The sequence below is a fragment of the Pavona decussata genome, unplaced genomic scaffold, assembly GCF_977016875.1.
Source record: "Pavona decussata unplaced genomic scaffold, jaPavDecu1.1 SCAFFOLD_228, whole genome shotgun sequence".
NCBI classification, from domain to species: Eukaryota; Metazoa; Cnidaria; class Anthozoa; order Scleractinia; family Agariciidae; genus Pavona; species Pavona decussata.
Genome location: NW_028145633.1, coordinates 793,860 through 815,611, shown reverse-complemented (window position 1 = coordinate 815,611; position 21,752 = coordinate 793,860). Strand labels below are relative to the sequence as shown.

The 21,752-nt window shown below is 37.6% G+C and overlaps 1 protein-coding gene across 1 annotated transcript; it reads right to left on the bottom strand.

The window, feature by feature from the left end:
• On the bottom strand, positions 1-21,513 carry LOC146458814 (uncharacterized). Its single transcript, XM_085090301.1, has 8 exons — positions 21,413-21,513; positions 19,658-19,729; positions 18,728-18,802; positions 18,328-18,402; positions 18,023-18,216; positions 11,141-11,266; positions 7,557-9,164; positions 1-377 (listed from the first exon to the last, which is right to left on the bottom strand). The coding sequence occupies exons 1-8, from the start codon at positions 21,511-21,513 to the stop codon at positions 1-3; spliced, it is 2,628 nt and encodes an 875-aa protein (XP_084946427.1).
• Positions 21,514-21,752: the final 239 nt, after the last annotated feature.

Sequence of the window (21,752 nt, the reverse complement as noted above, 5' to 3'; positions counted from 1 at the left end):
TTACTCAAAGTGTAGCTCGTATGTTTTTGCTGGTTTTGCCGTGTGGATACCGACGACGGTCACATCAGTCTGCTTTTCGGAGCTGAAGTTGCTGGGCCGTTCTCCGTCTTCTATCCTTGAAGGATTCTCAGTTGAATCTTCCACTTCTTCGAGGGTGAGCTTAATCACGCCACTGTCTTTTATGGTGGTTGTCATGGACGGCATGTCAATTCTACCCGTCTGAAGCTGTTGCTTAAGAACGTTAGTCGCAGCCATTCCTCGAATTTCGCCCTGAAGTTCATTCAAAGGTAACAAAAGGGCGAGGAAACAAGACAGGGACCATTTTGGATTTTTGCGCCATTCTTTGACGTAACGGTAAATGTATATAATGTACTGGACTGGAAAGAAAAAATAAACTAAATTACTTACATTGTAATGGGACAGTTAAAGAATCTTTTTTCTAGGATTGAGAAATTAAGAATTCAAAACCTTTGAACCTGCCTCATTGGGTATTCATTGCTTTTACTTATAGACCTTTTCCATAAATGGCAGCCGATAAATTATTAATTTATTTTCATGGAAATTAGCCTTAATAAGCTCGCTAGCATAGGCAAAACTCAGTAGAATTTTTTACATTAAAACGAGGTTAGTAAGGCTTATCAACAAATTTGAAAAGAATAATAAATCGGCCGACATTTATGAAAAAGGTCCATGCAACACTCGTTGGTCTGCTTCTCATTTTTTCCTCGTATTCGTTATTTAGACATTAATGAAATACGGAAACTCTCCGATAGGCCTTTTGCAACAGTTGATCACGTGACCTACTTCTCTTAAACACGATGATTTACCTATTTTTAGCAAAAGATTTTATCAAAACCGAAAAGAGCGTTAAAAAAAAAACAACAACCTGGCATGCGAATTGTCAGGTTATATCTTCGAAAGAGAAATTTTTATGGACATTCAAAATTAGAAGGATTTGTATGAGAAAAAGCCAGCTTGCCATTCAGTTACACTTCAGTGCTTTTCCATACAAATCCTTGTAAATTTTCCAATTTTAAACTGGCACAAACTCTTTCGCTTTCATTTTGTTGGTCTGAAAATGTATATTCCGGCTAAGTTGGTCACCCTCTTTCTTTCTGTGTGATAAACTACGAAAAACGTGACTGGATAACAAGCCTTTCTCGCTTCCATACAAAACCTTACAATTTAACCAACATTTAAATCGTCCTGAAATTTCAGTCTTAAAAGTTATTGGTCTGATAATTGGTGTTCTAGCTAACAAAAATATGCTTTTTGCATTTCTGTACTTCATATAGCTGCAGCTATTGGCAAGTTTGCCAATTTTTAGTCACGTGATCAACTGCATGTTCTGTCCTATTCCTTAGAGACATCATGTCCCAGGGAAATTTGTGTTACCTTTTGAAAACACAGTAACTGAGGATTGGCCAACATTTGAACTGTCCGCTGAGAAATGGCAAAGTTTATTTTTTTTAGCTGATAGCTATGAAACATTCATCAAATGTTACCTGTTTGAGATGCATAACCTTGGTTTGAGTATGCCTATTGTAGATTTTTATTGGGAAACAAATACCCAGTTACAGTGTAGTTGATACCTGGGGAATAAGAGGCTAACAAAGATGACTTGTCTAGAGGTCTTGTGATCGTTAGATGATTATATCCAGTGTTCGTAAAGACTCAGAAGAGATAAGAATGACTTGAACGTTATTTGGAAATGTTCGGACGATACCCGGCGCTGTCGGATCAGCTAATGAGAAATGGCATAACAGAATGCCGTCTTTGCACAGATATCGTTTGTTTCAAAGAGGAGATAGTATGCATTCGTAATGCATTCATGTTCAAAAAGTGTAAAATAGTCTTAAGTGGGCGCCTAAGAACTCTACCGTTTAGAGTTGTCTGGCTCTAAATCTGGCCGTACTACCCTCCTTTAAAATTTCGGGATTTGGAAAGTGGTTAAAAAAAAAACGTATTTGCAGGTAAGAGCACGAACCACTGTCAGGTAGAAATTGGGCAAATGACAAAATTTTGAAAGTTTGCCTATTTTTTTAAACTTCCCAAAAAAAATTTCTGTTCACGTATCCGTTTTACTGTTTTCTGTCAACAGCAAATATTTACATGTAGGTTGTACGGCTAGATTTGTAGAAATTTAGCGAGAAAAAATGGTTTTCGCGATCTACGGTAGGAAAGCCATTGCGCAAACTTGTTCCAGGGAAAACCCAAGTTGCAGCGTGCACGCACGCTCCAACTGGTAAGCGCATGCTACCTTGGTGTTCAGGCATTTCCACAAAATCACTTCTCTGTAAAGATTTAACGCTCTTTCGGACTGGCAACCATTAGAAAAAACATTTTATCAAACTTCAAGCCCAAACATAATTCAGCTAACGTAATCTAAAATGTGTATGACACTGACTTGTAAAACGTTAAAAACCAAACGTTTATAAAAACTTTAACAAGACGTCTCGGCCAAAAATCTTCGGCCTTCGTCGGTTTAAAAAAATGACAAATAAGCAAACGCTTATCTAACGGTTCACAGTATGCGCGTGCTACAATCACGACGCGTAACGAACGATCACCACGCGAGAGAACAGATCTAAGATGTCAACCATTGAGTCACTTGAGACTGGCAGCGGTGTCATTCAGGATCCTAAGAAGATCTCGCAGAGCTTTGCTAAGTACTTTTCTACTGCAATTGAAACACTGAGACAGCGTATGGTTCCTGTATTATCGGCCCCCGGACCACCTGCAAATCGATCCGCAAACAACTTCAAGCTTTCTCAAGTTAGTGAATCCTTTGTAGCTAATGAACTTAAGAAACTGAAAAGCAACAAATCAACTGGATTACATAATATCCCAGCACGACTTCTCAAGGACGGTGCCGACGCACTTACCACACCTTTAGCGATACTTATAAACAGATCGATAAATGAGGGGTCTATTCCCGCAAGCTGGAAACATGCCATCGTAACACCAGTGTTCAAGTCTGGTTTAAAATCCGATACCTCCAATTATCGCCCAATCTCAGTTCTGCCAGTTTTTGCAAAGATTCTAGAAAAGGCAGTTCACAAAATGGTTTATAATTTCTTACTACAGCACAAGCTCCTATCTTCTTATCAATCCGGTTTCCGTCCACTACATTCTACTGCTACCAGCCTAATCGATATTACTAACACTATCCTACACAACATCGACAAAGGAAAACTTAGAGGCCTAGCATTTCTGGACCTATCTAAGGCTTTCGATACCCTCGACCACGATTTACTACTTATGAAATTAGCAGATTTTGGCCTAAGTAAGTCTTCAGTGAATTGGTTCAATGCGTATCTTACTAATAGAACCCAAAGTGTTATCATTAATGGCATGCAATCTGACGCTGAACCCATATTATATGGTGTGCCCCAGGGGTCTGTCTTGGGACCTCTATTGTTCATAATGTATATTAACGATCTACCGTCAGTTACAAAGTACTGTAGAGTCCATCTTTACGCTGACGACACCCTGTTGTTTTTTGAAAGCAGTTCTGTGCAAGCTATTGAGGCTGCTTTGTCCCAAGACCTCGACCACGTTGTCGGATGGTTGAACCAAAACTATCTCATGTTAAATCACTCGAAGACCAAAGTTATGCTTTTGGGAACTCACCAAAAATTGAGCTCAGTCCAGTCATTCGCAATTAGTGTTAATGACACAGATCTTGATAGGGTATACAAATTTAAATATCTGGGCGTGTTTCTGGATCCTTGCCTAAATTGGAACGAACACATTGATCATATCCGAAATAAAATCTCGTCCCGCCTTGGAATGCTTCGTAGAGCCCGGAAAGTCATCCCAAATGAAGCTTGCATTACTCTGTTTAATGCTATGGTTCTACCGTTATTCGATTACTGTTGCGTTGTGTGGGATGGTTGCAGTCAGGGAAACAAGATCTACCTTGACCGTCTTCTCAAGCGAGCTGCGGGAATAATTGCGGGTCGCAAGGCTACTGATACCGATATACAGCAAACATTGAAGTGGCCATCCCTTTAATGCCGCAGAGAATACCAAAAGTGCATACAGGTCTATAAGTGTATCAATGGCTTGGCCCCAGCTTATCTGCTAGATGACTTCCACTCCTCGGCGCAGATCCATAACTACAACACTAGGAACAAAGACCTTATTCGCCTGCCTCTTGCCAAGACTACTAAATTTCAAACATCTTTTAAGTACAATGCCGCCAAATCCTGGAACACTCTTCCTCGTAACTTACGTCATGATCAGTCTCTCACTAGTTTTAAACTGAGAGTAAAGAAACATCTAAATCACCTTAGTTAATTTCTCACCTTCATGAACTCTTTGAATGATTTTTTGCTTTCATTTCTATATTTAATTATTTATTCTTATTATTTTATACAGATCTCCATTTAAACCAGCTACGCTGAACTGGAATTTCTGTTTAAATAATGTATATAAATACATAAATAAATAAATAAATAAATAAATAAATAAATAAATAAATAGACAGATCACGTGAGTGAGCTATAAATTTCAGGAACATCAATATGTTCATTGCCCGCATTTCGGTCTCGCAGAGAATGCCAGGCCTCAAGAAAAAGTCTTTTGTGGTAATCACGCGCTTTGTCGACAATGGTGGCTCGGTCAAAATCTATACTATGGCCAAACTGACTCGCGTGTTGCGCTATCTTTGAGTTGTTATCGCCAACACGGACTGCTCTTCTGTGTTCTTTGATCCTTGTTGCCAAGGCTCTGTCCGTTTGCCCATAGTACACAAAATTGTAATCAGAACACCCAATTTTGTAGACCACACATCTTGATTGTAAAGCGGATCGTTTGTCCTTGGGCAGTGGAAAGCGTGCACGCAAAGTGTTAAGAGGTTTAAAACCAACTTTAAGATTATTGCTCTGCAACACCCTAGAAATTCTTTCAGAGACGCCTCTGATATACGATAGGACAACAAAATTGACGTTTGTTTCCATATTGGAAGTGTTGCTGTCACTTGACACGCGGCGAGGGGCGTTACGATAGGAGTCGCAACTCTTGATAAATCCTAAAGGATAGTTATTATACCTCAAGACTACTTACTATGGGCAAACGGACAGAGCCTTGGCAACAAGAAGCAAAGAACACAGAAGAGCAGTCCGTGTTGGCGATAACAACTCAAAGATAGCGCAACACGTGAATCAGTTCGGCCATAGTATAGATTTTGACCGAGCCACCATTGTCGACAAAGCGCGTGATTGCCACCAGAGACTTTTTCTTGAGGCCTGGTATTCTCTGCGAGACCGAAATGCGGGCAATGAACATATTGATGTTCCTGGAATTTATAGCTCACTTACTCGCGCGCGGTGATCGTTCGTTTACGCGTTGTGATTGTAGCACACGCACACTGTGAACCGTTAGATAAGCGTTTGTCTATTTGTCATTTTTTAAACCGACGAAGGTCGAAGATTTTTGGCCGAAACGTCTTGTTAAAGTTTTAATAAACGTTTGGTTTTTCGTTTTACAAGTCAGTGTCATACACATTTTAGATTACATTATGTCCATTCCTGACTGCAATTTCAGTATATTTCATAATTCAGCTACTTAGCACCCTTCTGGAACCTACTTGGAATATGGGGAATTGTTTTTTGCGAGAGCCACCATTTTGTTATTTTTGCTTGCGTGGTCGCGAGCTCGCATCACTTTGCACGCGTGTGATGCTTTCGTGTTGGGAGGGTGCGCATATCACACTCACGTAGTACAAAACTGTAGTAAGCCACCTTAAAGGATCCTAGTCAACCACGGCTTTGATGTTGTTTAACAGTCTAAATTTGCCATCAACGTGTGAAAAAGATCAACAGTAGAACTTACATTAGTATGGTATTTGTGTTCTCAGCCCTCGATACATGACACAATGCAAATATTTATGGAATGTTTTATATTATTCAATATTTGCATGAATATCGAATAATTAAAACCATGTTTTACTGGGTATCCTAATTTTTAATGGCCATAGACCACGAGAAGAAATGGCATCAAGGGGTTCGCCCAAATACAACGTTCGGTTGAATAAATCGCATGACCGAATTCGTACAGGATAAGACAATAACATTTTACATCCCTTTACGCAACAAGCTATGACGCCATGAAATAACACCTTAAAATGGGTTTTATTTGGGGTGTCTTTCAAATCCGGAACATGGAACATTCCGGAACATCTCAAAATCTCCCGGGACATGAAATAGAACGGAATGAATAAACGAAAAAAGATGGGAAAAAAATGTTTGAAAACTAAAACTTTGAATAGCTTAGTTATGAGAAAATCATAACATAAATCAGCTTATCTACAATATAAGAAAAATATCTGTATGAAAAGATTGTTCTTCTTGAAGATACTGATCCGATTACATTATGCAATGATGTCCCGCTGCTGGTATTTTTCTCCTACTTGTGCGGGCTCGTAAATGGCAGCGGTATGTACCAACAAAACATACAATAATAACAAATATGGCGGACAGAGCGGGTGACAAGAACGGAAGTTCTTTGCTTGATTTAAGGGGACGTTCCACAGCTACCGAGAGAGGAGCAACATTTTGGAATACTTCATTGATCGAAATAAAGTTCTCCATTGAGAGAAGGTGGATTAAGTCGGTGAGGAGCGCAAATAACAAGCCGAATTACGGTATGACAAACATGAACTCGCTTTGAGAGAAAGTGGTCGGAAACAAATTGGAAACGTGTGGTCCACTGATTGATTCGTACTTGAGTTGAGATCGGGAAAACCATAGGTTCGAAGCTAAGCAGATCAGAAGCCACCAGCTTAGCCAACACAGTTATTTTTTTCGGTCCTTGGCCTGTGTTCCGCCATGTCCTTACCATGGCTAAAGGAATACTCGCGAGACACAACAGCCTTGAGCCCCTCTCTATTAGATTTTCACGCAGAGAAAGAGTTACAATTTATGCAAATTCAAATGACAAACGAATAATAAGGATATTGGCCTGGAACAACATCAGGCGAATATATCTACATAAATTATTATCACGGATGCCATTTTAGAAACTAACTACATCACATGACCAGAACAGCGTCGCGGAGGAAAGTTGCCCAGCAACGGGCCATCGTGTCTACTTACGGGGTAACCAAGAAGATGTTCCAATGATAAATTAATCCATCAAATAAAACCACTGGTAAATTAAAAGTGCGATGATGGTAAATTGAGACCAGAACGTGTTGTATAAGTCTAGATGCAGCAGAATTTCATTCCACCGTATAAAAGTATACAAATAAATAAATAAACAATTACAAAAAAAACCCTTGAATTTCTATAAAAGAGAGAGAGGTAGATATCCCTGTCGAGGAGTGCAAAGTATAATGGGTGACAATGTTGTCAATATCTTGTCGGCATGGTAACAGCAAGCCACCCGTTAAAATTGCGTTAATTTATACCAGATTGTAAGCTGATAAGTCACTAAGTTTGGTGGTGTCTACTTTCGTATTTTAAACGTTACGAGCTGATTCTAGATCAGTCTCTTTACCCTCTCTTTCAAGGCTGAATTGGATAAAAGATGACTTACAAAAATGCACTTACCAATTAGAAGGAGGATCACTGAAGCATTTGCTCCAGCCACCAGTACCTCGAACATGATTTTATCCACGGAATGATCAACAGATGTAGGGATGTTTTCGCTGGGAATCTTACTCACGGCTCCTATTCCCAAGTTGATGAAAGTGACCGTTAGGGATGTTAGCATTAACCTGTTCTCGAACGGATCTACCACTGGTTTTTTGACGGCAAAGGCAATTGCATAGATACCTGAAATGATGGAAGCGATTCCTGCATAGGACCTGCTCTCACTGCCGATTAGGATTAAACCAGATGTCAGGATAACCTTGCGCACTGTATCAGCAAGTTCCCAGTACCATGCAGAAGGCCTGTAATTTTCAAACAGGAATCGTAATCCAGTAAGCAATTCAGTACCTTTTGCTTCATTGTCGTCGTCGCAACTTTTACCTTCGTCGTAGCTATGGATAGTTCGCAGCGCCTTTCGTTGTCTTAAGAGGAGAGTGAGAAATAAAGCTGCTGGCAGGAAAAGCACGTAACCAACGGCAACGTATCCAACGATCACTAAACGATTGTATCTTGAACTGTTACACTTTATGCCAAAGTCCGCCTTTAAATATCTGGTACAATCATCCTTTTCATCATCACTGCAAAGCGTACGACAAGCGAGAGGGAGTACGGCTGCTGTTTTCAAACACGTGCTGAGGTAGGTGACAAACAGGATGAAAAAAACGTTTCTGTAGATCAACTCTTTTGTCTGAGACATTTTCTGGGCTTTCTGTTGGTCATCCAAGGTGGAACGCAATCTGAGGTATAACTTTCTGATTCCGTAAACACAGATCGACAATATGATAACTAAAGCGTTTAGCGCGAGTATGGCAAAAAGATCTCCAAATGCATCAATGTTCAATTCTCGAAAGAGACAGTGAACAGGCGCAATCTGGAACACGTTTAACTGCAAAACCTGGGAATATTTTCCGATGAGGGCAAGAGAGTCGGGCCATTCAATGTATGCAAATGCTTCAAGCAGTCCAAACGTTACTTGGTAAAAACCAATAACGATTTTGAGCCGCCCAAGAAAAATGTCCACTGAAGAACGCCCGACATTCTTTTTGCTTTTCTTTTTGCTTGACCATACCAGGATAGCGATTATTATGATAATGACTGCAGCTTCGATAGAAAGTTGACCGATCATCCATGTTTTGGTTGGGCACAGTTCGCAGCTTTTAAATTGCTTGTAGTAGCCATCTCTGCATACTTCACACAACGGACCTTTGTATCCAGTGCTGCAGTTAGAATCTATACCTCCAGTACAAGATTCTTGTCGAGGACATCTATGAGGTTTCGGTAGAGCGTGTGGGTACTTATTTAACGACCGATTGGGTAGCGAGCCATTCACGTGTGCATTAACTACAGCAGTAACATTAAGGACATTGCTTGTGAATTGTTTATAGAGATGTTTGTGTGTTTTATTTTTCCAGTTCCACCAGAAACCAGACTTTAAAGTTGCGAAGTCATCAGCGCAATCTAAACCATCACCAGCACATGGTTTGCATTCCCCAAACAAATCCGTCCGATGAAACGACTGCAAGCATTTGCAAGCTCGAAAACCAGCAAAAGAGCTAGAATCAGTTCCTATTTACGAAAAAAGAAATAATAGTTTTTAATCTCCTTATCTATGCGTGTATAGCTTTTTGCTTCTGTGTCTGTTTGTGATTTTGAGGTCGCTCATAACGGTTTGCAGCTTTTCTCTTCAGTTATAATTTGATCGATAATTACTGCAATTCTTAATCAGTAAATGGTGCAAAAATAGTCATAATTGTTCGACTTAATAGGTAACCATGGCAAAAAAAAAAAGCCGTTAAAAACATTCTTTGTTTTAGCTTAGGTTAGCATAACGCAGAAACGAACTGTCTGATCCCACCGTTTTACTATGGAATTGAAACGAGCATGTCAATAAGCACCTTCTTGCAAATTCACTAAAAAAAAGATGTTATAGGAGGGGTTTAGGAGCCACCTTGAATTTTCAAAAATGTGAGCTGAATTATTTAGCGCAGTATAAATTAAAATTCTCAATTACACCTTTTGCTGTTCATTTACGCAAAATATACATTCATTTACGTCAACAGTTGAAACTATACGGCAAATATACATTCATTAGCACTTCCATGAACTTCATTAACGCGAATGAACTTTCAATAACGCTACTTGCTTATGTATTAATATTCAATAGCATCCACGGATGAACAATTGCACCTTTGGACAATCATTAACACCAATAGAAAATCAATTGCACAGTATGACAATCAACTGCGTATTAGAGACATACAATAATGCAAAATGCATAGAGACGCACAATCAATTGCACCTTCATACAATCGTTTATTCGAAATGGTCAATCATTAACATCAACTGACAAACATGTGTGTAGTAATAACAATCAACTGTGGAAAAAGAAATTTCAAAATGGTTCGAAAGTAGCGGCAACCGTCAAATAATCTTCTTTAACATCTTCGAAGGCTTGAATAATTCTTTGTCGCTGTTCAAGTAAGATTCTGTTTCTTTGTGCCTTGATTTTCTTCGGTTCTTTCTGTCTCCAATGCGTCTACTTGTTCATACAGCGTACTCTGTTTGTTACAGTACTGTAGATGTACAGTAAAATGTTTTTCATTTTATATCTGCTTCAGCAAAAGATTGTGCAAAAAAAAACATAAAATGTTAATGATAATGTATATACTCTTGTGTTTTCGTTCAGTATTTTAAAATACATGTAACTACAATGAATGACCTTAACGAATATTTTTTTCTTCATTTTGTTTATTCGAAAAATACTAACGTTTGTCAGTTCATGCTAATGATTGGCCATTTCGAATAAAAGATTGTATGAAGGTGCAATCGATTGTGCGTCTGTATGCAAATTCCATTATTGTATGTCTTTTTAAAATACGCAGTTGATTGTCATACTGTGCAATTGAGTTTCTATTGGTGTTAATGATTGTCCAAAGGTGCAATTCTTCATCCGTTGATGCTATTGAATGTTAAAACATATGCAAGTAGCGTTATTGAAAGTTCGTTCGCGTTAATGAAGTTCATGGAAGTGCTAATGAATGTATATTTGCCGTATAGTTTCAATTGTTGGCGTAAATGAATGTATATTTTGCGTAAATGAACAGCAAAAGGTGTATTATACTCATTTGCACTGCCGGGTCTGAAAGCCTACCAGATGGGATTATAAAGGTAAATTGTCCTTGTTGCTTTCAGTTGTTATTTTAGTAAAAGTTGCTCATGTTTGCAAATCGTTTCAATCTTTTCCCGTAAGGAAAATTGTCTTTTAACATTAGAGTATATAGTATGGCGTTTGTTAAGCGGAAGAACGAAAGAAAAGGAAGCACCAACTTTTGAGTATCTTGGCCAGGGATGAGTAAACTCTGCAGCGACGCGCTTGGTGTTTTCATCGATGCGTCTGGACAATTGAAAGAAGGGACAATGCCCCAAAACATTTCCAGGGTTAAAATCATAATCTGGGCTAGGTTACTACATGCCTTGTGTTGTGCTGTAGATTTTTAACCCCTTTAAACACTCTGGACATTTTAGCAAGATAATGGTACTACCTTGTGGGCAAGCTCTGCAATCTCTCGCTCTCTTCCCGGGCGCATCGTTCTCAGACACAAAAGTTCCATCAGAGCATGGTAAACAACTGTCACTGACAAAGGCTTCAGTGTCGGAATAATAACCCCCTAAAATGTTAAACACAAAAATAATATATTCAAAACACAAAATCCTGAACCATGCTTTCTAGGGTTAGCAGGGAAATAGCGGGAGCGTCACACATGAGAACACGATAAACGAGCACCTCACCATAGGTATTGAGCTTCCATGACATTTTCGTATAACCAAACAAGCAATTTAAAGGACTCTTTTCTTTTCCTTATAATTTGACTTTAATGCATTGAGGAGTAAATTCGCTTCAATGTGTAAAGAAAAAAAATAACGCTTGCGCGCGTTAGGTTGTGTGATATAAAGATAACATGCTGGAGTCAAGAATGTGATTTCTGAAGCACACTAGATAGATTAAAGGGGCGGTATCATGTGAGATATCATGATTTTGGGCAAAAATTCACTAAATTTAATTTTTGAATACTCTGTTACAGTTAATTTCTAAATGGCTAATTTAAATAAATATATTATTAATGATTCTACTGAGACGAAAGGTTGAATTAAATATAGCACAACCGATTATTAGTGCGTTACGACGTTTTCAAATTTAAACCCATTTTTATTTTGATCATCTGTCGCCAAAATATCCGTGAATAGTTTTTTGGCATTCTGATAGTCTTTTAATGAAATTTTGGTCATTATATATTTGGCTGCTATGTTCGTTCACTCATGACTTCTATTTGATGATATCTTCCAAAACATCAGCGTTATATGGCTGTACATAAGGCCTCTGTTGAAATAGCTCTCCATCAGCTCCACAGGGCAAACCGTCGAGCACAAAATCATCCGGCTCAGCTTTCTTCACCATAGCATCACTGGACGCCATTTTTTTTTTTTTTCAAACGTAACACTCAGTCACAGTACTCTGCGTCTACCTGCGTGGGCAGAACTTTTAATTTTGTTTGCAGCGTGCGGATTTTTTTGTTTGCAGCATGAGGATTGATTTTCATTGCAGCGTGAGGATTTATTTTGTTTGCGGCGTGAGGACTATTTTATTTGTAGGGTGCGGATTTATTTAGTTTGAAGTGCATTTTATTTTGTGAGATGTGTAACTTATTGTTATAAGGAGGTATATTACCAGGAAAGAGGTGTCCCTTATGGGCTTCCGTAGCTATCAACCGAATAGCGTCTTTTCGATTTTTAATGTGTTGCCAAAAATAGCGTGATACTGTGCCTTTAAGATGAAGTTTTTCCAGGAAAGAAGGCACTATTTTGCAGATTTAATTTCGATAAAAATCGAGCATCACTGGAAGAGGCTTCTAATTAATGTTATGGTAGTACGGTACTTTTAAAAACATGATATCTTTTTTGGTAAAAAAAAAAAATACATTCATCCAATGTATCATATTTGACACATTGCAAGGTATGTCTTTAGTAAAGAACACCAAACCTTAATCGTTTGTGGTTTTATTACAGGTTGTTAGTTTGCCAAGTATGAATGTGATGGTCCAAACGGCACAGTGCTTTTTTTTTTCCTGTGGTTTGCGGCAAACTATGATACCCAAAGAAGGATATTACTATCTTCCCGGCATGCACCGCGTAGCAACTATATTATCAAACGGCTGGCCCCACGTGAATTTCATTTTTCAATGGACGCCGTCGAGATAGTAACGCGGCAACTCGAGGTTTTCGAGAAATCGAGTGTTATTTACTTGAATTGCGTGGATTTAGCCGTCGATATCAGGCAGTCTTCGGAAATGCTGCATTTATAAAGTATAAGATGCTTCTCGGGCACGTGCACTTTCCAGATGAGCTGAAAAATCGGAGATTGGTGCTGTTTCCGAACACGCCGCAAACAGTGACAGTTTGAAAACGTTGGATCCACCTCTTGAAGCACGTTTCGTGCCTTTCTCGGCGACCTCTTCAGATGTTGACTTGAGGGTACTGGCTCCTACAATAAAACGAAATGCATGAAGCGAAAACATGTAAAGAAAATCTCGAATACTAGGAGCTTGGAACATGAGTCCCAAGCAATAAACACAGGTCGAATCATGACACAAATCGCTCCAAAAATCCCTCACATTCAACTTCAAAATTTGTGTTGAAAACGTGGAGTCAATAGGAGTCGATCAAAAAGCTAATATTTGAATATTATAATCCTATTGACTCGTCGTTTAAGTTCCGAAATAACACATTCAAAATAAGTCATGCATATTCAATAACAACAGTCATGGTTGACAAGCCACGAACAATACGCAAAGTATTGCTGTTTTGAAGAATATCTCTCTCTGAAAAATATTCCTTTCCCTTATTTGAATGTAAATGAAACAAATAAAGATAAATTACTCACCATGGATCATTTGTGATACGAAGAAATCCAGCGCAAACTTGCCCTCAAACACGCGCATTCCTCTCACTGACCGGAAGCCATTTTAGCGACATCGGCGCAAGGTACGGTGGGAAGATAGTAATATCCTCCTTTATGATACCCTTTTAAGCATGATTCTATAATCAGATCATTTCTGTAAATAATCCACTATTTGGTTTTTATCAAGCGCGTAGATGAAAATTCTAACTTCCTTTTTGGAAGCGCTCGTACTGTCTCGATTTCTAATCCATCCAAAAATACAAACGAATGTTCCCTTCCTTTTAATGGAGATAAGTGAGAATGCCTTTTTTTTTTTTTGGAAATTGAGATCACACCTTTTGCTGTTCATTTACGCAAAATATACATTCATTTACGTCAACAGTTGAAACTATACGGCAAGTATACGTTTATAAGCATTTCCATGAACTTTATTAACGCGCACGAACTTTCAATAACGCTATAGCATCAACGAATGAACATTTTCACCTTTGTACAATCAATCTCGCACAATGGTTAATCATTCACACCCATAGAAAACCTTTGGAGCAAAAAATAGGAAGAAAAAAATATTCATTAGTGTCATTCAACGAAGTAACATGTATTTTAAAATACTGACCAAAAACACAAAGGTGTGTACGTTATCATTTAATATTTACAATATGTTATGACATAAAATACGACATAAAATGGGGAACATTTCACAGCACTGTACATGTACAAACAGAGTACCCTGTATGAACAAGTAGACGCATTGGAGACAGAAAGAACCGAAGCAAATCATACCAGACTTATACAAACGTACATTCCATGATGTTTAAATAATGAAGAAATCGAAGGGTAATTACAAAACATTACATTACAGTTAACTATAATAGAACAATTTTGAAATTTCTTTTTCCTTAGTTGATTTTTATTACTTCACCGATGTTTGTCAGTTCACGTTAATGATTGACCATTTCGAATAAACGATTGTATGAAGGTTCAATTGATTGTGCATCTCTATGCAAATTCCATTATTGGATGTCTTTAATACGCCATTGATTGTCATACTATGCAATTGATTTTCTATTGGTGTTAATGATTAACCATTGCGCGAGATGGAAAGCGTATTTGTTATCTTTGATTGTCCAAATGTGCAATTGTTCATCCGTTGATGCTTTTGAATGTTTATTGCGTTCGACGTAGGAAGAACACTTCCTAATATGGATTTGAGTCATGATTTTTTTGTTGCCGATGTTTGATGGATCTTGAAACGCACATATGGCATCCCCGCAGATATTTTTGCAAGGGCGGATGACATCTCAATGTAATGTCTGGCAACAAGGAAAAACAAAGTATGAATGACGTCAGAAAAAGGGAAGGTTGCTAGGCAGCAAGAGGTTGGAAGACACGCAGTTTGTTGGAGCAAAATTTGCATATATCGGGAAAGTTTTACGTTCTATACCGTATCACATTTCAACTACAATGTTCATCAATATTCATTGGATGGAAATGTCTCTGCAGAATCTTTTCCCTTACTTCCAGAATCATTTTTTTGCGAAAGAATGCGTTGAAGAAATCATTCGTTTTGTGGCCGCGGTATAATAATTTTCCGTGGGAAATAAATTCATCAAACACGACAGCGCTGCACACTTGTTGTACATTTCGTCGTGTCAGAAATAGAATTCAACCGCAAACCAGCCTGTGGAACTACGAAAAGACCATGCTCATCAAAATCGTTGCTATGTTCAGAAACCTTTTAATCTCCTCATTTGATGCTACAATACAAGTAAAGGGGGCTTTCCAGCCAGCCCTAGCTTCGCGAGGTTTTGCGAGTCACGTCTTTCTAGTACGTTAGTATAAAATCGAAATACAAAAATATTGTTAATATACACGCATCAGAAACTGACATCCGGCCCCGGTTGTTCAAAGAGCGGATTATTTTATCCAACGGATAATTCGCTATCCAGCGGATAAAATCCGCTGGTTGGAGTACATTTTATCCCTTGAATAGAGTTATCCGCTCTTTGAATAACCTTCGCCCTGAGATGTCTTTCAAAACTGTATGCAAATTAGCTCGCTTCAGTTCGACATTTTTACCGCTTTACAGTCGGGTAAGTTTCGCGGCATTTTGGTAAAATACCTTCTGAGTAGAAGACTAAAATAGTATGCTGGCCTGTAAGTTTCGTTTTTCTCAAAGATCGAAAGCGTTTTACCGAAAATGATGTGCATTATACTTTCTATTATTTTTAAGTTCAACAACGCTGAAATTTTAAACTCAGCCCCGTTTATTGCAAATATTTCACCTTGGTAGTTACACATTACGCACAGATATAAAAAGACGAAAGACCTACCTAAAAGAGTGTCATGCAACAGGCTGTACAATAGCACAACTTAGGGCTGCAATGGGACAAAGGAAAGTAATTCCTACTGTTTTGTTACATTTCTCTCCATTTGTTCAACAATTCCACAGAAATTGGACGAAACTTTTTTTCCGATCACCTAGTCATTAATTTGAACGATAAATTGAAATATTTTGCTATAAGATGCTAGTTTTGGGTAATATACAGAAAAAAAAAACAGAAAAAAATAACAACAAATATTCAAAGGTCTTCAAATTGAAGCGAACATGAAAGTGTGCACGATTTTGCCAAATTTGTTCAATTTAAGATGTCAAACGCACTTTATAATCTTTGATTACTACTAGTACATACGGACACAGCTTTACTGAACGTTCGTTCGCATTAATGAAGTTCATGGAAGTGCTAATGAACGTATATTTGTCGTACAGTTTCAACTGTTGACGTAAATGAATTTACATTTTGCGTAAATGAACAGCAAAGGCGTATTTCCGGTTGACAATACACTTATGATTTTTTTTTAGTTGTACCGAATATCATAATTTGACGTAGCTGACTAGAAAGTACAGTAAACTACCCCTGTCCTGAAAATAAAACCATTTTCTTGGGATGGTAGTGTTAACAGTAAGGTTACAACTGGCTATCTCAAACTTTTTTGTCTGGAACAAAAAAGTCTCCCTTGATTGTTGGAGATAGCGGAAATCTACTTTATATTAAAGGCAATTTTTGTCGGTTACTTGTAGAATCCATTACATGTCCTCAATTGGTCACGTTCTCTTATTGATTGGTCCATCCAAATGGCCTTCTCTACGTTTCAAATTTTGAAGCCTAAGCTTTAAAATATAAAAATCTTAACAATTCTTTGAATGCAGTTTCCTGGATTGCTTTGAACAAACATTTTAATCCGTTGAGGTTATTTTTTATGAACATTTATCTTTTTGTGTTCTGAAATCTTGATAAAGTGGACTTCAACTCTATTTATTTATTTATTTATTTATTTATTTATTTATTTATTTATTTATTTATTTATTTATTTATTTATTTATTAGTTTATTATTATTCTGAGTAAGTAGGTCGAATTGTGCCAAGGAAATGACCTTAGAATTCCATGCTGTTCAACAGAGTTGTTGTTTTGTTGTTGTTTTGGTTTAATTTTCACCACTTTTCCGGGGAATCCATGCCCCATTTGTTTTCCGAGCTAAGTGAAAATGTTTGAAACCATGCGTAGTAAGACAATGTGTCACATTCCCGACACCCCTTCCAAAATGCGTACTTTTTTTTCCCTGTAAACAGTATGTCCACCTTGCCTAGATCAGTATCCTATGATCAGGTTGTTCTGCAGAGCGCCTTTATTGCACATGTCATAACCCGGACACAGATTATTCGAGGGAGTGGGCAAACATCTAAAGTCGGAATACTTATGAACAACCAGCAAAAGATGCCACATTTAAATAGTCAAAACAGCAGCGTATATCGAACAAATGAATGAATGAATGAATGAATGAACGAACGAACGAACGAACGAACGAACGAACGAACGAACGAACGAACGAACGAAGGAGTGAGTGAGTGAGTGAGTGAGTGAGTGAGTGAGTGAGTGAGTGAGTGAGTGAATGAATGAATGAATGAATGAATGAAAGAATGAATGAATGAATGAATGAATGAATGAATGAATGAATGAACGAACGAACGAACGAAGGAGTGAGTGAGTGAGTGAGTGAGTGAGTGAGTGAATGAATGAATGAATGAATGAATGAATGAATGAATGAATGAATGAATGAATGAATGAAAGAATGAATGAATGAATGAATGAATGAATGAATGAAAATTAGCGATAAGGAAATCCGACGTTTACATGCCTATGTGTCCATCATTATCAATAAATATGCAAAGAAAACGTAATATATATGACGACAAAAGTCGCCGAAACGTCGATTTCCTTATCGCTTATTTTTATCATAATTGTTTGTCAAAGTCTTCAGTTATAATAAATCAGTTGTTTGCTAGCTTTAATGCAGTGGTGGTCATTTATGATGAGCTCTTCCTAGGAAACAACCTTTTTTTTTAAAAGACTTCACGGTGATTTTAAAAAGATCTTCTATACAAGATCGGCACTTGAAGAAACTCACCTGCTGCGCACTCCTTGCAGGTGCGAGTGCCCAACTTCAAAAACGTGCCAGATGGGCATGGGAGGAGTCTGTATTCTCCTAGTGATGTATCTCCAAACCCAGCAGCCACAAAAGCTTGTTTTATCCTCTGCCTGACTGTTAAAGGCCACACTTGAGAAAGATTGATAGCTTCTGATTCGCCTTCCCCCAGGCCACTTCAAACAAATCGCAACAAAAGGAAACAGATAATAGAATACTTAGCTGAAATCCATGAAGCTAAGAATTGTTCAATAATATATTCGGAAAACAATCTGTTTAACACTTACAGCTGGATTTTGCAGCGCACTTTTCCATTCTCACCGGTGAATTTCATGATACCTATTTCCCCATTTTTCATACTTCTGCAAATGATACAAACATAATTATTTGTTTTACAACGGGTTCATTAAATCATGACATTGAGCTGAAAAAACATGGCGTCAAAAGTTTTATATCTCCGAAAGACCTTGTCTCACTTTAGTCTTACATTTTAAACAATCTTAACCGAGGTTATTATCTTTTTTTTTTTTTTTTTTTAACATTTTCTGGTCGGAGGGGGTTGGGAGGGGGGAGGGGGAGTTTCAGATATTTCAACACGGTGCCAAACTGGAATATCTATTAATAAAGAATATCACTATTTGGAGAAAAAGACCGTCTAAATACGGAGCAGGATTTTTTGATACTCACCTTCCCGTAGTCAGCTTAGATGTCCACAAGAGAGATGTAGAGTTTACTAATTCCATCTTTGTCCTTATCAGGTATCTAACGACAAGAAAACGAGTATCGAGTATCGGGATGATGACTAACCTTATAATTCGACATCCTATGAAACTTTGTTTTGATAACTGATCCTGGACGTACAACTTTCTATCTACAAATAATTAAATTTATCACAGGCCTCTAGTTCAAGCTGACACACAATCTTCCGGTGTGATTAAGTCAAACAGTCAAAAAGGCCGTTGGTTGCCTCGGACAATTAAGATTAGTTGGTGAAGTTTAGTAATGACTGATTTCTTCATTTTCTTTGGACCATTAGCAGAGATTTCTGAGAAGCTTGCATATATATACAGTTAATAAAGTTAACCCAGGCTCAGCATATAAACGTCAGGTTGTCTTTGTGTCTTCTTGGTGATTTGGAACGAATTTGTTGCTGTTTAAATCCGACAGTTTCGTTTCGTTTTTTTCCTTTAAATACAGAAAAAAATAAGAATGCTGGTGACTCGCTTCCTTCTCGTCTCAGTAATTGTTTTCACATCAAAATTCTCATCCATTTCTGCGACAAGCGCCATAACCTAACCATTACATTCACTATTCATGTTGATCATGCACACTGGGATCTTACATCACGAGAATTGGAAGAAATTTCAGATGCTGGTGATTTTCGCCTACGTTCGGCCTTTTTGACGGAAACCACCGTGAGAGGCTGCAGGAGTTCAAATTACATTAGGTTCTCTTATTGGCCAATTCAAGCTGACTCTCACGCGCCAACAACGAAAAGTGCACAAGAGGGAAGAGCTCTTTTTCTTTCAGTAGTAATCACGCGCTCAGAACTATTGGGAACATGTTTTCATTGTGGACATTGTTAACGTAGTTAACGACGTTCCAATATATACTTACATAGAGAGAACATCTTGTGGCACAACGAATGCCCGAGATCCAATGGTCTGTATGGGATTATCTGATAGCAATCTGCCGAAAGAAATAGATTGTGTTACACATGTGCGAATCTAGGTTAATTATCGAACAAGAGGCTACCAGGTGCCCGAAACATTGTAAAAACACTTTAGGATAATACTTAAGTGAGATCTATGATTGATACTTGCTAAAAACACTCTAGGCTTGATTTTTTTCATATACATTTTTTTAATATTATAAATAATATTCAATGGAAGGTACAATAATTCACAGCATTTGTATTTATGCTGTTAACCATAACATTAACAAGCATTAGTAAAGTTTCAAAGTTTCTAAGTTACAAGCTATGAGTTTTCTTTCCTAGTTTTTGTCAGTTAAGGATTGACCTTTTACAAATTGAAATTTCACAAATTTTATACACGACGACACTAACGTCGTGTATAAAATTCCTTGTACAAATTGTTCGTGGTGTTACATTGAAGAAACCGGCAGAGCTTTCAATACCCGAAAAAAAGAACATCCGAGAAACACCAAAACTGCGGCCAAAGGTTCTAGAATTGCTAATCACGCCTGGTCCAACAACCACGTCATTGATTTTAAAAACGCGTCAATTATTGACAAAGGCACCTTCAGAACCAGAAAAACATTAGAAGCGTGGCATGCCAAAGTGACACCTAACGCAGATAATAATTCCTGCCCGTTACCTGGACAATACAACATTCTTTTTAACAAACATTCTTTATTATTTACCTTTTTACTATTTCGCAATTCACATTTTTTGTTTAATTTTTTTTTTCATCGCTTTCCCATTACTCATTTTACCCGTCGAAGACTGCAGTTCGGACGGTCGAAAGCTCGTAGTTTTTAATCATTTTAGCCAGAGATCGCTTTTTTAAATTTTAACTAAGTAATAATAATAATAATAATAATAATAATAATAATAATAATAATGATAATGATAATGATGATGATGATGATAGTAATAACAATAATAATAATAATAATAATAGTAATAATAATAGTAATAATAATATTAATAATAATAATATTAATAATAATAATAATAATAATAATAATAATAAAGACTTTATTAACAGCATTTCCACAAAGTGGCTCTTCAGCCGTTAATATCTAACTAAAATTAATTACAACTAGGACAAACTTAAGAAAAACGGTGTTAAAAACACTAAATGAAAATCAATCACAGTCTGGACCTGGCTTTATCTTGTAGCAATTTCTTCGTCTCCTTAAAAAAAATAAGATCGGATCCATGCAGTTTCTTAAAAAAGGGGAAGGTCATTGAAAAAATTAGCAGCTTCATCGTGAAACGTATTGGCGATCATTGATCTTTGGAGCTGTATACCCTTGCTAGAGCGTAAGTTTCGATTACTTTCGTAAGTCTTTAGTCTCAAATAATTTGGCCAGTCCGAGCTGTATAGACTCTTGTGTGTACTTTTAAGAATATGCCATTCGCGCTGTTCAGTCACCGGTAACCAATTCAAGTGTAGGATATCAAGCATTGTTGCATATTTACCATTGACAAAGCTTGCGGCTGCCTTTTGTACTCTATGAAGACGTGCTGTTAAATATTCCGGTAGCGAGTGATAAAGAATGTCATTATAATATAATTTCGATAGAACAAGTGCTTGGGCAAGGTTCTTCCTAATATGGAAAGGCAGCAGATTTTTGACCTTCCGAAGCATTGCTAGTGTGGCGTAGCAAGAGGTACAAATTTACTTAACATTGCCTTCCCATTTCAGATGTTGATTAATGTACGTTCCCAAGAGTTTAGCACTAGGAACACGTTCAATGTTCTCGTTATTTACTGCGATCTTCATATTTAAGTCTTCCAAGGTATGGGCACATCACAATTGTTTTGTAGAAAAGACCATCATTTTGGTTTTTGATGGATTAATTACTAAATTTGCATTTTTAGACCAGTCCTTAAGTAAAAACGCAGTAAAAAACAAACCATGCAACCTTCAATCACTGGGCTTAGTACAGGAAGTAATGAGAAGTTTCATGGATTTCCCGCTTAATGAAAGAAGGACAATTACGGAGGCTAGTTTCGTATAGA

Excerpts from the sequence above, each read along its gene's own strand:
- LOC146458814 (XM_085090301.1), bottom strand. The coding sequence starts at position 21,513 with ATGAAGATCGCAGTAAATAACGAGAACATTGAACGTGTTCCTAGTGCT. Across the intron at positions 19,730-21,412 it reads AAATGGGAAGGCAATGTTAA|ATTGCTATCAGATAATCCCA; the intron begins GTAAATTTGTAC and ends TTCTTTCGGCAG. Across the intron at positions 378-7,556 it reads AGTGATCCTCCTTCTAATTG|TCCAGTACATTATATACATT; the intron begins GTAAGTGCATTT and ends TTTTCTTTCCAG.